At 48.4% G+C, this 18,358-nt stretch overlaps 1 protein-coding gene across 2 annotated transcripts in view; it reads left to right on the forward strand.

Moving 5' to 3' along the window:
- Positions 1 to 2,078: 2,078 nt before the first annotated feature.
- Positions 2,079 to 18,358, forward strand: part of SLAIN2 (SLAIN motif family member 2) — a 47,224-nt gene continuing 30,944 nt past the window's right edge. The window contains exons 1-2 of one of the 2 annotated variants that reach the window (XM_044298874.1): positions 2,079 to 2,916; positions 17,411 to 17,562. In XM_044298874.1, coding sequence (XP_044154809.1) covers positions 2,522 to 2,916; positions 17,411 to 17,562 — 547 coding nt within the window. In that variant the 5' untranslated portion in view covers positions 2,079 to 2,521. The remainder of the gene's footprint in view (positions 2,917 to 17,410; positions 17,563 to 18,358) is intronic. The other variant, XM_044298883.1, reaches the window with a different exon arrangement.

Below are 18,358 nucleotides of genomic sequence, written 5' to 3' on the forward strand. Positions count from 1 at the left end.
CACCTCCCAGAGTCCAGGTCTAGTTAAAACCACCCAATCTCAATCATAATGAGTGGTAAAGTGGTAGGCAATCATCAGTAGTATTGAGCACGATAGCTATATGCTCTAGTGTGCTAATAATAGTATGCACAAATGATTACAGGCTCGTCATACCTATAATACCGCCATACCACAATTTCCACCCTATTATTACCATTAGTTGTTGGTGTTATAGTGTTATATAAGCATACATTTTAAGTATACATTAAAAAGAGACATCAAATGGTGGAAAAGTAAGATGGAATACAGACCCGGAGTGTGAGGGGTGAGTAAGCAACCCCGACGTACATTTCGCCTCAGCTTCCTCCTCCCAGTATATGTTTTTAGGATATAAGAGCGTAGCATGTACCATAGCTAATATACAATATAGTATCGCATGGTGCGCAACACGTGCTAAATATAAATTCCCACATGTGGTGAGATATGATATTTTATATGTATTTTACTAATATACTATTGGTGTGAAACTCAAACGGTCAAGTGAAACCAATCTATACTCAGACTCTGTACACACTCAAGGCAGCAGCCAGCATGCATCACAGAACCAGTATACGTAGAAACGCCACAGCCAGTACACAAAGCGTATGCAGCCAGCCTGCACGGCACCGGTGACAGGAGCCACAGAGATATGGGGAGACACAAACATCGGCAACAGTTCACTCACAACATCAGCAGCCAGCACGCAGCCCCAAGCAACCCACATACACAGGTGTCATCCTGCGAGACAGAATGCAGCCACTGCCTGCACGGCACCACAACTGTCACAGTGAACCGCACCGTGACACTAAGAAGTCTGGGAGACAAACTTTGCAGAGCCGACATGTGGCTCAAAGAAATCCTGGTGGTGTTGTCCGAATGGAGAAGATGAGGAACAAGAAGGCATATATCTATCAGTGGAGACATTACTGGCTGTAAGATGTATGTGGTGCTGTATTCACCTGTATGTTTGGTAGCATGGAATGTAATTGTAATGACAGAGGCTTAGAACAGAGCCTATGATTCTGGTGTGAGAATAGCCTTTTGCTAACATTTATCACTGTTTGCTTCCTTGAGGTACTCAGTTTGTCACTAAGGGGTACTTGGAAAAGTTAAAGGGGTTGTCTCACTTCAGCAAGTAGCATTTATCATGTAGAGAAAGTTATTACAAGGCACTTACTAATGTATTGTGATTATCCATATTGCTTCATTTGCTGGCTGGATTCATTTTTCCATCACATTATACTGTGCTCCTTTCCATGGTTACGACCACCATGTAATCCATCTGTGGTGGTCGTGCTTGCACAACATAGGAAAAAGCATAGTGGCCATAAACATGTGAGCGCACATAGGCTGGTGCTTTTTCCTATAGTGTGCAAGCACGGCCACCACTGATGGAATGTAGGGTGGTCATAACCATGGAAACGAGCAGTGTCTAATGTGATAGAAAAATGAATCCAGACAGTTAAAGGGGTTGTCCAGGTTCAGAGCTGAACCTGGACATCCCTCCATTTTCACCCCGGCAGCCCCCCTGACATGAGCATCGGAGCAGTTCATGCTCCGATTCTCTCCTTTGCCCTGCGCTAAATCGCGCAGGGCAAAGGCATTTTTCTGAGTTCCGGTGACGTACCGGGCTCTCTATGGGGCTGACAGGAACCCCGGTGACGTCACCGGCACTGATGGGCGGGATTTGGCTCTGCCCTAGCCAGTAAAACGGCTAGGGCAGAGCTAAAGCCCGCCCCTCAGAGCCGGTGACGTCACCGAACACACTGCTGGGCGGAAGTTACCGCCCGGCAGTGTGTTATTGTAAACACAAGAGCCTGTGCCCTGCGCGATCTAGCGCAGGGCACGGGAGCGCATCGGAGCATGAGATGCTCCGATGCCAGGCTCAGGAGGGCTGCCGGGGTGAAAATAACGGTATGTCCGGGTTCAGCTCTGAACCCGGACAACCCCTTTAAGGAGGCAATATGGACAATCACAATTCGTTAGTAAGTGCCTTGTATTAACTTTCTCTACATGATCAATGCTATTTGCTGAAGTGAGAATACCCTATTTAAGTACTAGAAAAACTGCCAGTCCATATGCTGAAAGCTGTGCCCAGGAGGTAACTAGTCCTCCTTGCTGCGTGCAGAACTTCTCTCAAGTCCTAAGTTCTTATGACGTCACTAAAAGTACAGGCGTTTTGGCGAATCACGTCAGCTGCCAGTCTTAAACATGGCTACCCACCACTTCCGGAACTTGAAACCAATTAAAAACAGAGGGTGTGGCTAGCAGCCTGTGCCACGTTCCATCGGTACGTGATGACGTCAGCAAGTACTCCAGTTCTGCCTGCTGGTTGGTGGAATAGGCCTCTGGGGGTGTGGCTTGTGCTGGTGGTGTCCCTGGCTCGGCCGCGTCGGGGCGTGGTTTGCTGGCATAGAGTGGCAGTTGGTGGAAGTAAGCGAGCTATGGGCTCCAGCCGGGGCTGAGCCTGTACGGGGTGACTGACGGACCACACCGGCTAATCATGGAGGACGGCAACTCCAACATGAACGCAGACCTGGAGGTGCGGAAGCTGCAGGAGTTGGTGAAGAAGCTGGAGAAGCAGAACGAGCAGCTCCGCTCCCGCTCCACTCTTGCCCCGAACTCGCCCAGAACAGCCGCACTGCCCCCGGCTCCGCGGCCGCAGCCCTCTCCGCACACCGCCCCCGCCTCCATGCTGCTTGTGGGCACCGGCGGCCGCAGCCTGAGTCCCGGGCCCGCTGGAGGGCGAGGAGACGGGGCCGCCTGGGAAGAGTTCATGGAAGCGGTTGCCGAGGAGAGGAGAAGGGAGGCGGAGAGCGGGCTCCTGCTGGACCAGGTGGTGCCGCTCCGGCCGGAGGAGCTGGAGGGGATGGTGGACTTCGAGGAGGAGGAGAGCTGGTAAGTACCGGCCTGCTGTCACCTACCTGTCACAGGGGCATAAGTTGTCACCCAGGCCCCTCCCTCTTCTGTGTGACAACCAGGGTTCCTATGAAGTGACCTGACACCCTGTCACTTCTGGGGTACAGGCAATGGCCCAAACTCATTCAGACATCTCAGCCGCAGCCCCCAGAATCGTGCCCCCGAATGGCAGCCATTGGTCTGCCCTGGATGTGTCCTGTTGGGCACCTGGTCTTGTACTTCACCTGGGGTGGCATGTGTGCCTGCTGCACCCACAGCTGCTGGCACGTAACCTCTGGGGCGGGTTCCTGATCTGCGCCTGAAGTGGTCAGACTGGTAAAGTCTACAGGAGTTTGTCTGCTGCTCATTGTCGTAGTCATTACATTAGGTGACGCATCCTTTTTAATAAATCATGTGACATCACAGGCGCTGTTTACATTGGATGCAGTGTTATGACAGCGCCTTTTTGGTGTATATGCCGTGCTGGCTGCTGCGGGGGGGATCACCTGTCGGTCGGCTGGCTGCTGCGGGGGGGGATCACCTGGCGGTCGCTGGCTGCTGCGGGGGGGGATCACCTGGCGGTCGGCTGGCTGCTGCGGGGGGGGATCACCTGGCGGTCGGCTGGCTGCTGCGGGGGGGGGGATCACCTGGCGGTCGGCTGGCTGCTGCGGGGGGGGGATCACCTGGCGGTCGGCTGGCTGCTGCGGGGGGGATCACCTGGCGGTCGGCTGGCTGCTGCGGGGGGGGATCACCTGGCGGTCGGCTGGCTGCTGCGGGGGGGGATCACCTGGCGGTCCTGGCTGGCTGCTGCGGGGGGGGATCACCTGGCGGTCGGCTGGCTGCTGCGGGGGGGGATCACCTGGCGGTCGGCTGGCTGCTGCGGGGGGGGATCACCTGGCGGTCGGCTGGCTGCTGCGGGGGGGGATCACCTGGCGGTCGGCTGGCTGCTGCGGGAGGGGATCACCTGGCGGTCGGCTGGCTGCTGCGGGGGGGGATCACCTGGCGGTCGGCTGGCTGCTGCGGGGGGGGATCACCTGGCGGTCGGCTGGCTGCTGCGGGGGGGGATCACCTGGCGGTCGGCTGGCTGCTGCGGGGGGGGATCACCTGGCGGTCGGCTGGCTGCTGCGGGGGGGGATCACCTGGCGGTCGGCTGGCTGCTGCGGGGAGGGATCACCTGGCGGTCGGCTGGCTGCTGCGGGGAGGGATCACCTGGCGGTCGGCTGGCTGCTGCGGGGGGGGATCACCTGGCGGTCGGCTGGCTGCTGCGGGGGGGGATCACCTGGCGGTCGGCTGGCTGCTGCGGGGGGGGATCACCTGGCGGTCGGCTGGCTGCTGCGGGGGGGATCACCTGGCGGTCGGCTGGCTGCTGCGGGGGGGATCACCTGGCGGTCGGCTGGCTTTCATTGGTGGAGGGCTGAGTGCTGAGACTCCTCTGATCACTAGAACTCAGAGAGAGACGCTCATGTGGTGCACTCTCGCTCCGCACTGCAGGAGACAGGCTCCTGGGCTTTCTATTCACCTCCTGCAGTGTGCAGCACATCTTCAGGATGCAAGGTTGAGATGACAGAAACAAGTGGATTCTGCTGCCTGTATATGTGCACGTGCCGGATGCATCCCCTTACTGATCAGCATCTGCAGTATAGTGGAGGCAGTCAGGAACAGCCCAAGGAAGTGGTCTTCTGAAGCCAGGTGACTGCCGCCATCTCCTGACGGCAGATGTTGGAGAAGACGAGGATCAGACTGTTGGAATTCAATTTGCCCGAACAGGATTAATAAACTATGGCTGCTTTCTTCTAGAAGGTAGGTTGTGTCTGGTATTAAGTGAGTGAGGAGGAGCGCCAATGCCACGTACTCCCTGTGGGCAGGTGTGACACTGTTTCTGGAAGAAAGTAGCCATGTTTTTCTAATCGTGGTTAATCCCTTTAAGGGGGATAAAGCTAGTTTCACATCTCCGGCAGCAATTTCGGCTGGGAAGAGCCTGACGGAACTGTCCGGATCTGACACTGCCGGACGCAAACGGGATGCCTGATGGGGTTCGGTGGAGATCCGGGCGCTACAGATACTCCCTGTGAGATTTGAGCCGGGGTACGGGTCACAGATCACAATTACGGTGGAGGAACCAGAATGTGCTCAGAACCTCATAGAATGTGTCGGCAGATAAGAACCATTTGGCCCATCTAGTCTGCCCAATATACTGAATACTATGAATAGCCCCTGGTGTATAACGCACTGAGGTCAAATGGTGGTGGTATTTTTTTGTTGTGTGTAACCGGAAAACCCCTTTAAGGCTACTTTCACACTGGTGTTTTGGCTTTCTGTTTCTGAGATCCATTCAGGGCTCTCACAAGCGGTCCAAAACGGATCAGTTTTGCCCTAATGCATTCTGAATGGAAAAGGATCCGCTCAGAATGCATCAGTTTGCCTCCGTTCCGTCTCCATTCTGCTCTGGAGGCTTGACAAAACTTTTTGCTGTCTGCTTGACGAAACTGACCCAAACGGATCCGTCCTGGCACACAATATACAGTACTTGTTTTAAGGCAATGAATGGTTTCAGAAGCTCATCAAGAGAATGCCAAGAGTGTGCAAAGCAGTAATCAAAGCAAAAGGTGGCTACTTTGAAGCACCTAGAATATGACATTTCCAGTTGTTTCACACTTTTTTGTTATGTATATAATTCCACATGTGTTAATTCATAGTTTTGATGCCATCAGGGTAAATCTACAATTTTCATAGTCATGAAAATAAAGTAAACTCTTTGAATGGGAAGGTGTGTCCAAACTTTTGGTCTGTACTGTAAGTCAATGGGGATGGATACGTTTTCACTGACACAATAGAAAACTGATTCGTCTCCCATTGACTTTCAATGGAGTTCATGACGGATGCATGCGGTTGAATTATAATAACAGATCCATGACTGATCCGCCCAAAACGCGAGTGTGAAAGTAGCCTTAGATGCCCTCATCTCCTAGTAAAATAGAAGCATCTTGGGCTGTCCTTGCTCCAGTTAAGTCTTTGTCTGCTATGAGAAGACATACATTTCCACTGGTATTTGCATCATTTTCTGGCATAAAAGCTAATAAATCTGCTGGTCCCAGCCCTCTTCTGGAAAAGACAGAGCAGCAATGAATGTGAAAGGCACGCATATTTGAGTGAACTGACATAACTTGATCGATGGCTTCCCCCCATGTTGGAGTTCTTCCTAACAAACTGATGCTGTCCACCTTCTATGAGGACATGATTGAGGTGAAGGGGACAGGACAGCCTTTGACCAGTCAGGTCATTGTAGTCATCTGGTCTCTTATTAGGTGGTGGTGACCTGTAGTTATTAATTTCATATTTTTACCCAAAGCTTAGAATGCTATAAGGTGACTAACCAGGTAATACGTAACCAGTCCCATGCCCTGCTTCCCCGGTCCCCGCACCTGTCTCTGTACACTGGCCTTCAGTAATGACGTTTCTCTGCTGCAGCGGCCACCACTGAGGTCACGTGTCCAGTCTGAAACATTGTCACTGGAGATTAAAAGGGCGATTGGGACCAGGGAAGCACAGGAGCAGCAGGGGATTGTTAAAGGGGTTCTCTACCTTTTTCTTACTGATGATCCTTTGGATAGGTCATCAGTAGAGATGAGCAAAGCGACTTTGGATGCTACATCCGAAGTTGCTTCGCTAAAAAATTTGTTATTATGCTGTACGGAGATCCTTCTCTGTACAGCATTAGAATGTACTGCCTCCAATGAGGCGAAGTCGCGTGCGACTTGGTTGATTAACTTCGGTAATTGATTATTGCAATGAAAAACCTTGGAACCAGACTCTGCTTCGATTCCATGGTACCACTCGGAACTGAAGCCAAGTTTTAAACTGGTTTTTCACTGTAGTAATCAGTTACCGAAGTTATTTACCGAAGTCTCGTGCGACTTTGAGAATAACGGACTTCGCCTCATGGGAGGCAGTACATTCTAATGCTGTACAGAGAAGGATCTCCGTACAGCATTACAACAATTTTTTTTTACTAAAGTGGCTTCAGATGTAGCCTCAGAAGCTCACTTCGCTCATCTCTAGTCATCAGCACCTGATCGGCACAGGTCCAACAGGCCCCCCACCGATCAGATGCTGATGACTTAGGCTACTTTCACACTAGCGTTCGGGGCTCCGCTTGCGAGTTCCGTTTGAAGGCTCTCACAAGCGGCCCCGAACTGATCCGTACAGCCCTAATGCATTCTGAGTGGATGCGGATCCGCTCAGAATGCCTCAGTCTGGCACCGTTTGTCTTCGGGTGTCCGTCTGGCCGTGCAGAGGCAAACGGATCCGTCCAGACTTACAATGTAAGTCAATGGGGACGGATCCGTTTGAAGATGACACACTGTGGCTCAATTTTCAAACTGATCCGTCCCCCATTGACTTTCAATGTAAAGTCTGGACGGATCCGTCTGAGCTACTTTCACACTTAGAATTTTTTCTAAACTATAATGCAGACGGATCCGTTCTGAACGGATCCCATTGTCTGCATTATAGGAGCGGATCCATCTGTGCAGACACCAGACGGATCCGCTCTGAACGCAAGAGTGAAAGTAGTCTTATCTTGAAGTTTTGAACGAAGCGACTTCGGATGTAGCATCTGATGCTCGCTTCACTCATCACTTGAGGTTTAGCTTCTCCTTATATATGACAGTAGATGTTTTGGATTTGATGAAGCAGCCTACATTTACAGCTTCGCACCCTTCTGATCCCTTCACCCGGGTTATAAGGGCACAGCAGCACAGGTAGTTAGGCCACGTTCACAACTCTGGCAGGCTATCCGGCACCGGATCCCCATTCGCTTTAATGAGGTCTGGCATTTGTGCCGGATCAGCTTGCTTCAGATGTGAAAGCGGCCTAAGGCCCCTTTCACACGGGCGAGTTTTCCGTGCGGGTGCGATGCGTGCGGTGAACGCATTGCACCCGCACTGAATCCTGACCCATTCATTTCTATGAGACTGTGCACACGAGCGGTGATTTTCACGCATCACTTGTGCGTTGCGTGAAAATCGCAGCATGCTCCTCTTTGTGCGTTTTTCACGTAACGCAGGCCCTATAGAAATGAATGGGGTTGCGTGAAAATCGCATGCATCCGCAAGCAAGTGCGGATGCGGTGCGATTTTCACGCATGGGTTCTAGGTGACAGTCTATTCACTGTATTATTTTCCCTTATAACATGGTTATAAGGGAAAATAATAGCATTCTGAATACAGAATGCTTTGTATAATAGTGCTGGAGGGGTTAAAAATAATAAAAAAGTTAACTCACCTTCTCCTCTTGTTAGCGCAGATGCCGGTCTGTTCTTTATCTGTGGGCTAAAGGACCTTTGATGACGTCAGATCACATGGTCCATCACCATGGTGATGGACCATGTGATTGGAGCATGTGATCTGACGTCACCTCAGGTCATTCAGTCCACAGCTAAAGAACAGAGTGGCATCTGCGCGAACAAGAGGAGAAGGTGAGTTAACTTTTTTATTATTTTTAACCCTTCCAGCACTATTATACAAAGCATTCTGTAGTCAGAATGCTATTATTTTCCCTTATAACCATGTTATAAGGGAAAATAATACAATCTTCAGAACATCAATCCCAAGCCCGAACTTCTGTGAAGAAGTTCGGGTCTGGGTACCAAACATGCGCGATTTTTCTCACGCAAGTGCAAAACGCATGACAATGTTTTGCACTCGCGCAGAAAAATCGCGCATTTTCCCGCAACGCACCCGCCTCTTATCCGGGCAAAAAACATGACGCCCGTGTGAAAGCGGCCTAAGGGTACATTCACATGACTGTATTTATGGGTCCACATCTGTTCGGCAATTTTGCAGAACAGTTGCGGACCCGTTCATTTATTTCTGTTCCGCAGCCCCGCAAAATAAATAGAACATGTCCTATTCTTGTAAAATGCGGAATGCACACAATCTGTATCCGTGTTTTGCAGATCTGCAATTTTTGAATCGCAAAACGCATATGGTCATGTGAATGTACCCTAAGAGTACTTTGTTAAATCACTTCTGGAAATCGGCAAAAAAGTCTCATCAAATGTAGCTTTTTTTTTTTTTTTGGTGCAGATTTCATAGCAGAAATGCAGCTGCCAGGATTTCTCTGTGCGGTCATCCTTCTGTCCTCAGTATTCTCATGCTTGGCGGTGTGATTGTTTCCGAATTCTCTTCCCTGTCCTATTAGATTTGCTCCATCCTCAGTTTTTCATCTTTTATGCAAATATAGTTTTTGTTGGAGATTTGCTCCATTTGGTGCACTTCCACTTCCCCTGTGTCTTGCTACTGGCTGTGAGATTGCAGGGACTGACACTGGAAGAAGATGGGAGGCGCTGGGCAGCATTGACACTCCAAATAGCGGCTCTGCTAGTGGTGCAACGATAACCTTATCTGCATAAGAGAGAAGCATTTCTCAGGATTAGAGGACGAGATTTTCACAAGAAATGTATGATTATGTTTTGGGGCACCTACCTAACATGGTGGTAGTTCACTCTGAAACCGATTTTGGAGGTGACAGACTTCAGGATAGTCATCAATATCTGCTCAGTGGGGGTGTGACACTCGGCACCACCACTGTTCATCTCTCTAAAGAGGCCGCAGAGCTCCAATGAGGGCTGCAGCCTCCTCCCAGCTCACCAAGGACAGCACCGCACCTTGTATAGTGGCAGTGCTTGGTATTGCAACTGAGGCCTATTTTCTTGATCTGAGCTGCACATATACCATGTGACCGATGAACGTGACGAGCCTTGGAAGATGTCGTGGCACTCTCCAGAGGACCGCAGCGTCTTCAAATAGTTGATTGCTAGAGATGCCAGGAGTCGGATATTGATGATTTTTCCTGAGGATAGATCCTGGAAAACCCCTTTTAGGGTCCATTCACATGTCCGCAAGTGTTTTGCGGATCCGCACATGGCCTGCACTTTAAATAGAAATGCATTTTCTTGTCTGTGTCTGCAGAGAAGAATAGGACATGTTCTAATTTTTTGCGGAACGGAAGTGCGGATGTGTACCCATTTTGCGGACGTGTGAATAGACCCTTAGCGTAACATCTGCCGCTGTGCTCTTTTCTGGTAAATGCTGCTGCATAGTCATCCATTTGTGTAGTCTTCCTCTCTTTTCTGTTACGTAGTGTGGTATATTTGTTGTATAGTGTGACTTGCATGCCCCTCATAGATAGAAGATAATTGTGATGATGATGTTGTAGCCCCCAAGTAACGGTGACTCCTCCTATTTTGTGGGTGGTGTAGCTCTGAAACAATCTTGAGATGCTATAAATTATCCTTGCAGTCCATTAGTATAATTCTTACCGGATGACATTACATTAGGTGGTTGAGTCATTTGCATCAGCAGAAACTCAGCATTTTTTATGTTTCTGAGTTAAAGACTTTCCATTGTAGACATCCATAGACCGGCCTGAGCAGTACCGGTACACGTTACCATGCAAAGTGTCTGTGTATCTGACTGCTGCTGTGTTCTGCCACCCTGTGCCCGGCTCCAGTTTGGCAGTATAGTGGCGTTGTGTGTTATCACCACAGTGCGGTTTCCATATACTCAGCCATTTGGGTAGTTTTTGTATCACACCAGAAAGAAACTGTTGCCCGAACTGATCCCATGCTTTTCTATGAGGTCGTTTTTAAGCGGGGCGCTTACTAGAGCGGCCGTATCGGGGGAGCCGTTGGGTCCTAGAGGTTTTTAGTGGTAGGTCCATGGCATCTCCTCTTTTACGGTGGCCGTTGCAGTTGGGTACATTGCTTTGAGACGTGCTTGGTTAGCTAGATACTTAATAACATGGAACTGCTCTCCACCTCTGCGTGCATTGCCTTTTCAGAGATCTGCAGTCTGTCACCAGAGTGACGCCGGCCAGCAAGCTGAATATATTGTAATCCTTTTGTCGTCAGCATGAACTCTCTTGGCCGAGCACATGAGCAGGCTTTCCATTTATAGATGTCTGCTGAATGTGGACAGCCTAGTCATGAAGCATCCCGCTGGATGCCTATGGAATTATTCTGGGGGCAGCATGTTTAGGGGTTTTCACTGCCGTCCCCTAAAGCTATGTGTCCTGATCTTCAGTTGATGGAACAGTTCTGGGCTCCTCGTGCCTCTTTGCTTCCGTCATGTGCAGAGCTGTGGACTGTGCTGCCATTAGGATAATACCCTATTGTGCCGCCGCATGTACAGCAGTCTTGTGAAATGTTTTCATTGTTCTTGTTCCATAATCAGCCCCAAAATGTGTATTTTCTTTAGTTAGTATTGGAGAAGATGCCTTCTATAACAAGTGATTTGCATTTACTGGATGATAATCCATATTAGACTCTTCTCACATTAGCGTCATGGCTTTTGTCCTCCGCTGTGACAGATCCACTTGCAATCCCAAGGAATCCTGACTGATCCCATTTACTTATAACGACGTCCATCCGGTTTCTGTCAGGTTTGGATATTATTAACGACTATCAGTCGTGCTGCCGGCTGCGCTGTTCTTTATATCAAAAAGCAACAGGTCCCCAGCAGATCAAGAAAAACAGCAATGTGAATAGAGCCTGATGAAAGCTGCAGGGAGCCTACGGCGTATATGACTTGTGTGCCGGTCTCTTAGTACTGTAGTTTTTATATTTCTTCCCTTTCCCCATGATTGTAATTACTGCTTTATCATTTGATGCTGGGGAGCTATGATGACTCCATGAATTAAGAATTTGCATCTCCACGTGTGCAGAAGAAACCTTACCCCAGAGGTACACGTGATGGCTCTGTTTCAGATTTAAAGGGAACTTGTCACCTGGAGTTTGAATAGAGCTGAGGACACGGGCTGCTAGATGGCCGCTAGCACATCCGTAATACCCAGTCCCCATAGCTCTGTGTGCTTTTATTGTGTAAAAAAAAAAAACCAGATTTGATACATATGCAAATGAACCTTAGATGAGTCCAGCGTGAAGGAACCCAGCACCCGCCCTGCATCCTCCGAATCTCCTCCTTGCTCCCCGACGTCAGAAAGCTAGAGCGCCGTAATCTCGCGATGCACGAGCTAGTGCATGCGCAGTTCGTTCCCTGGCGCTGATGTCATAGTGTACCTTCCCTGTGCTGGCATCAGCCTCAGGGAACGAACTGCGCATGCGCTAGCTCGCGCATCGCGAGATTACGGCGCTCTAGCTTTCTGACGTCGGGGAGCAAGGAGGAGATTCGGAGAATGCGCGCGGGTGCTGGGTTCCTTCACGCTGGACTCATCTCAGGGACAGGACTCGTCTAAGGTTCATTTGCATATGTATCAAATCTATTATTCTTTTATTTTATTTTTTTACACAATAAAAGCACACAGAGCTATGGGGACTGGATATTGCGGCCATCTAGCAACCCATGTCCTCAGCTCTATACACAACATCCCGGTGACAGGTTCCCTTTAAAAATTTTATTTTTTATTCACATTTGTTTGTTTTGTAAATTGCTGCATTGTATAGTTTGTTTTTTATTTAAATATTTTTACAGGAACCGGATAAGTTATTTTTTGGCAGCTAACATATACACTAATTTAACCCTACTACTCATTTCCTAAGGGATTTCTTTACTCTGAGCACCCTCGGCCATATAATAGTCAGTGAGACTGGTCACATCGCACATTTCCATGCTGTTCTGTTCAAATTGGATTGGAGGCAGTGGGATGACTTCTTAAGCCCCTCTATATGTAAGGCTTCAGGCAGACGTCTGTGGAACACGGTCCGTGAGATACTGGACTGGCATTCTGAGTGCAGGAGCGCACGGGTCATTGGTTGCTATGACGCTGTGCGCTTCATGCCACCGCTGCTGTACAGTGATACTCGTATGATCTCTACCGCGTTCCATGGACGTCTGCATGAGGCTTAGCCTACATGCACACGAACGTGGTTTGGTTCTGCTTTCGAGATGCATTTTTTGCAGCTCGGATGCGGACCCATTGACTTCAATGGGGCCTCAAAAGATGCGGCGGACAGCACTCCTTGCCCCACAAAGCGTTCCGTAGCCCCGCAAAAAAAAAAAATAGAACATGTTCTGTTCTTGTCTGTTTTGCGGAAAAGGATAGGCATTGTTGCAATGGATCCGCAAAAAAAAAATAATTCCATACGGATATCATCCTTTTTTTTTTTTTTTTTTTGCGAATTTGCAAAACACATACATACATGTGCATGTAGGCTTAACCAAACTCCCTGAATTTGGTGGTATCCGAAGACAATGGACGTGTCAGTTTGCTGTCCGTGTTATTTTCCATTGAGTTAAGTGACCCGCACTCACAGCAGCATAGGACAGACACCCTTCCCAGGGAGGCGCCCTAGCCACACAACCACCCCTGCCCTGTCTCTGTGAGGGAAAAACGCATTAATGTCATTAATTTGTCATTAATGAGGCTGTGAGTTTGGGTCTGCCCGTGACACACCCGAGCAATATGAAGCACGGTGTGGCACTACATCCCCTGCACTATGACGCTGATTCACCCTCTGGCTAGTTTATATGGAATTATTCTGTAATGTGGGAGTAAAATCTCGAATAACTCGGCCTGAAGAGGAGGTGGGGGACAGTGGGGGGGGGGGCGGTTTACAATGTGTTCTATGGAGTTTGGTAGCAGAAAGCTTCAGGCTGTGACTTCACATGACAGATGAGAACAGACAGCGCTGCCTTGCATTGACTGCGCTGAGAGCTCCTTATCTGCAGTATCGGGAGGTGCATGGAGCCCCTCAAGTGAACCCTGTTGGCCGTCACGTTCCTGTAAAAAGCTGACCGTCGTTACTTGTAGAAACTTTATTTAGTTTGGTATGTGGTGTCTATAACAGGATACATATTTAGATCTTTTATCGTCCTACAATATGGCAGATTTGTAAAACTATCCAAGGGTACGTCCACCTGGGACAGATATGCGGTAAAGTTGCCGCAGCTGATTATTCCTTCACAAATGATGTCTTGTGTGGAGGTACTCTTAGGCCCCTTGCAGACGAGCGTGTCCAGATGCGTTCAGTGAAAACTGCAATTTAGTTGGCGATCGCGTTCAGTTTTTATCGCGTGGCTGCAATGCAATTCACTGCGTTTTGCACATGCGTGATAAAAAACTTAATGTTTACAAACAACGTCTTCTAGCAACCGAACTTGCTTGTGGATGCAATGTGATTTTTCACGCAGCCCCATTCACTTCTATGGGGCCAGCATTGCGTGAAAATCGCAGAATATAGAACATGCTGCGATTTTTCACGCAACGCAAAAGTGATGCGTGAAAACCACCGCTCATGTACACAGACCCATTGAAATTAATGGGTCCGGATTCTGTGCGGGCGCAATGCGTTCGCATTGCACCCGCGCGGAATTCTCGCTCGTGTGAAAGGTGCCTTAGGGGCTCTTCACACAGCATGTTTTGCAGGCTGAATTTGACGCACATTCATGTGGCTGTGGTTTATTGCCTTGACACGTCCTTCATTGGAGCCATAGACCGTGGCGGGAGGCGGTTTCCGTGCAGCTGCTCGGCAGCTTTTTGGCTCAAAATCTCTGCAAAAAATGCCATCTCAGCAGCCTCTTAGGGTATGACCTATACGGTGTGGAATTTCCACAGCTGTTTTTGACATGATTTGGCAAAATCTGCATGCGTTACATGTGGTTTTCACTGTATGCACTGCAAAGGGTAAAATCATGGTAGAAATCCTTAGGGTGCCTTCAAACATTCTGCATGAAAATCCGCATCATTGGCTTCCACCATGTTATCCTATGGCAAACTGAATCTGCAGTGAAAAAACACTGGAAAAATCTGCAAGGAAATCTGTGAAGATTTGTTGCGGATTTTTGCGCCATGTTCTCTACTGCAGAAAACTTTGCCATTGAATGGAGAGATTCTCATACAGGAAATCTGTTCCAAAATCTACACCATACTTCACACACTGCGGAAAATTCTGCCAGATAATCGGCAGGATGCTTGTGGACACCCTTAGTGTAAATTGACATGCTGCAGATTTAAAATCCTCACCAGTTTCATTGCTGCTCCAAATTTTTATTTTTATGATAATTGTCTACGGCCTGTCTGTGGTCGGCAAAATGCAGATAAATGGCGGAAAAGGTGCAGCATTGCGGATTTGAAATCCACATCATGTCAACGTTTTGGGTAAGGAGCCCCTTTCCAAATAAGGCTACTTTCACACTGGCGTTTTGGCTTTCCGTTTGTGAGATCCGTTCAGGGCTCTCGCGCGCGGTCCAAAACGGATCCGTTTTGCCTTAATGCATTCTGAATGGAAAAGGATCCGCTCAGAATGCATCAGTTTGCCTCCGTTCAGTCTCCATTCCGCTTTGGAGACGGACACCAAAATGCTGTATTTCGTCTGATAAAACTGAAACGTTTTCTATGACACAATCTGGCACAATAGAAAACGGATCCGTCCTCCATTGACTTTCAATAGTGTTCAAGATCCGTCTTGGATATGTTAAAGATAATACAAACGGTTCCGTTCTGAACGGATGCAGACGGTTGTATCTGAATGGATCCATCTGTGCAAATCCATGACGGATCCGCACCAAACGCGAGTGTGAAAGTGGCGTTATCCGGTGCACCATGCCTGTTGGAATATATACATGTCAGCATGGATCTCATAAATCCTGTTCAAAAGTTAAAAATAAGGACAGACGAGAACAAAGTAAAAAGCTTGTGTTTGGGCGGAGGCTGATTTTGGGCGCACCCTGGTAGCCTGTACATCCAGTTGGGGACAACGCTTACAACACTATTAACCTGAATTTACAGTGCACAGGTTCTGTACCACAGGAATGGCCAAATATGTATCGTCTGGCGCTCCGTGCAAAACTGACTGTATGACGTCCTAAGACATTTGTTCAAGACATACAGAGTTTGTGAAAATATCTATCTTCACAAACTCTTCTTCATTCACATGAATTTTTATAGGCTTAATATCAGGGGACCCTTTTTGTCATCGGTTGATCAAATCGACCCCCAAAAATCAGATGTTATCTGTGCGGGCGCCTAGGAGTGCCCTCGTAGACGAGGTGAAGCCTTATAGCGTCCTCACTGAGACCAGTGGCTTGTTCTCTGTATTGACTGGGTCTGCCTGTATGGGAATCCTGGATAAATGACTCCGCACTTTTAAAGGGGGTTTTCTATGTAAACCCTATGAATGGCAGGGTCTGCCCTTGGGCGGCGGGGGTGATTTATCAAACTGACCTTGAGAAAGGGATGCCAATGTTGTCTGCAGTGTACCCTGCTATCTCTGGGAATCCCATAGAGTTGAAGGGAGAAGCAGCGGACATGCACAACCACGAGGGGAATGCAGGACCCCCAGTCATGAGATTGGTGGGAGTTTGTGTTTGGACACCCGCTGATCAAACACTTATCCCCTTTCCCATAGATGGGAATACCCCTTCTAACTTGGGGTACTTTCACACTAGCAGTTTTTCTTTTCCGTTATTGAGTTCCGTCACAGGGGCTCTATACCGGAAAAAAACTGATCAGTTTTATCCCCATGTATTCTGAATGGAGAACAATCAGTTCAGGATGCATCAGTTCAGTCCCTCTTATGCTGCAGTTTTCTCTCCGGCCAAAAATCCTGAACACTTGCCGGAATGCCGGATCCGGCATTAATTTCCATTGAAATGTATTAATGCTGGATCCGGCATTAAGTGTCCCAGCAAAATCCGTTTTTCCTGATGACACCGGAGAGACAGATCCGGTATTTCAATGCATTTGTCAGACGGATCCGCATCCGGATCCGTCTGACAAATGACATCCGTTGTGTCAGGATTGCTGGATCCGGCAGGCAGTTCCGGCGACGGACCTGCCTACCAGAATCCTCTGCCGCAAGTGTGAAAGTACCCTAAGAAATCCCTTGTAACCAGAGGAATGAGGCCGGGTGTTAAGTAGGCTTCTGTATGCCGGATCACCGTGTTAGTGTCCATGCATACGGCCGTAAGTGTTTTACAGTCTGCAAATCGCCGATCTTGGCCAAGTGCATGCCACCATTTAATTTTTAACTTCTGTAAAAACTGAAAAAAATAAGACCCATTCTATTTTCTTTGCAGGGCCACAAAGTGGACAGCGCACGGTGTGATGTTCGCATCTTGTGCAGCCCCGATACGTCCATGTGCGTGAGGCCTTAGGCTGGTTTCACACACGGGCAGACTTATCAAGGCGTTTGTGGCGTAAAATAGCTCCAAATTACAGCACACAGCATAATAAGTGGCAGAAAGGGGGTAGGGCTGCAGCCCCCCAGACTTACTATAGTTTCCACCAGCTGAAGTCTACGCCAGCCCCTGCTGGCCATGTCTATTGCATTCTTACATTGCAGCAGTTTTTTTAATGGAAATACAGTCTGAAGGTTATGTCTGGTTACTAAGAGCAATTCCTCCGATTTTCTGTTCGGGGTTACATGCATAATGCCTATATGCCATAGTGTGTGACTTTATTGCTTCCTCTATTTAATGCGTCTCTACCGTAATTATCTGTAAGTGACGACTGATCTCTGTATTTTCATACGCAGGTTGTACACTTCACCAAAGAAAAGGTCCTCCTCCTCCTCACAGAAATCCGTTAGCCCGTTGGTCTGGTGTCGGCAGGTTTTTGATAGTCCCTCACCTGACCTTGAATGTGCAAAAAAGTCACTCATCCACAGGCTCGACCAGACCATGTCAGGTGAGTACCAGCGTTCACACCTATGGAACAATACCCTTCGTTCCAGGATTCACAGAGGAATAGGCTCAATATACATTTTAGTGAGCCGTTACTAGATGACTGCGATTTTCTTGGCCCCCTGAAGAAGTAAATTCTGCTCCTCTGACTCCTCAGAACACCTTCATGTGTTGAAGGCTTGGCTCAGCATCCCCTAGGTTGCATCTGTTAAGGCCTCATACACATGACCATATTTGTTTTGTGGTCCGCAATGATTTGTGTGCTATCCGTACGTCCGCTCTGAAAAAATATGTCCTATACTTGGCTGCAAAATATGGACCACTGACCCTTTTGAATCAATGGGCCAGATTTATCATGACTCTGACAGCTCACTCCACTTTCACATATGGCTAAAGTAAGTTTTAGCCAAGTCAGATTTATAATCGGCCCTTTAAGACTGTAATAAATGTGGTTTGACGGTAGCAGTTTATCCGTCAGTAAGCGGCTTTACGAAAAAGTCTCACATCTTTACGAAAAAGTCGCACGTTTTTATCAAAAAGTCGCATGTTTTATTAAAAAGTCTCATAAGATAAGCATGGTCCTCACTGGAGTGAAATTGCGACTTTTTTGCGACTTTTTAAATAGTCCCAATAGTAAATCTGTCTAGAGATTAATTTACATAAGAAAATACGCCCACTTTCAGAAAACTGGCGAGCATAGTGCAGAGCAGAAAAAAGTCGCAAATTTGTGCGCAGTTTTAGCGTTTGGGACTTTTTGGGGGACTTTTTCACTCCATTATTCTGACCTGAGCTAATGATAA

The sequence above is a fragment of the Bufo gargarizans genome, chromosome 1 (genome assembly GCF_014858855.1).
Source record: "Bufo gargarizans isolate SCDJY-AF-19 chromosome 1, ASM1485885v1, whole genome shotgun sequence".
NCBI classification, from domain to species: domain Eukaryota; kingdom Metazoa; phylum Chordata; class Amphibia; order Anura; family Bufonidae; genus Bufo; species Bufo gargarizans.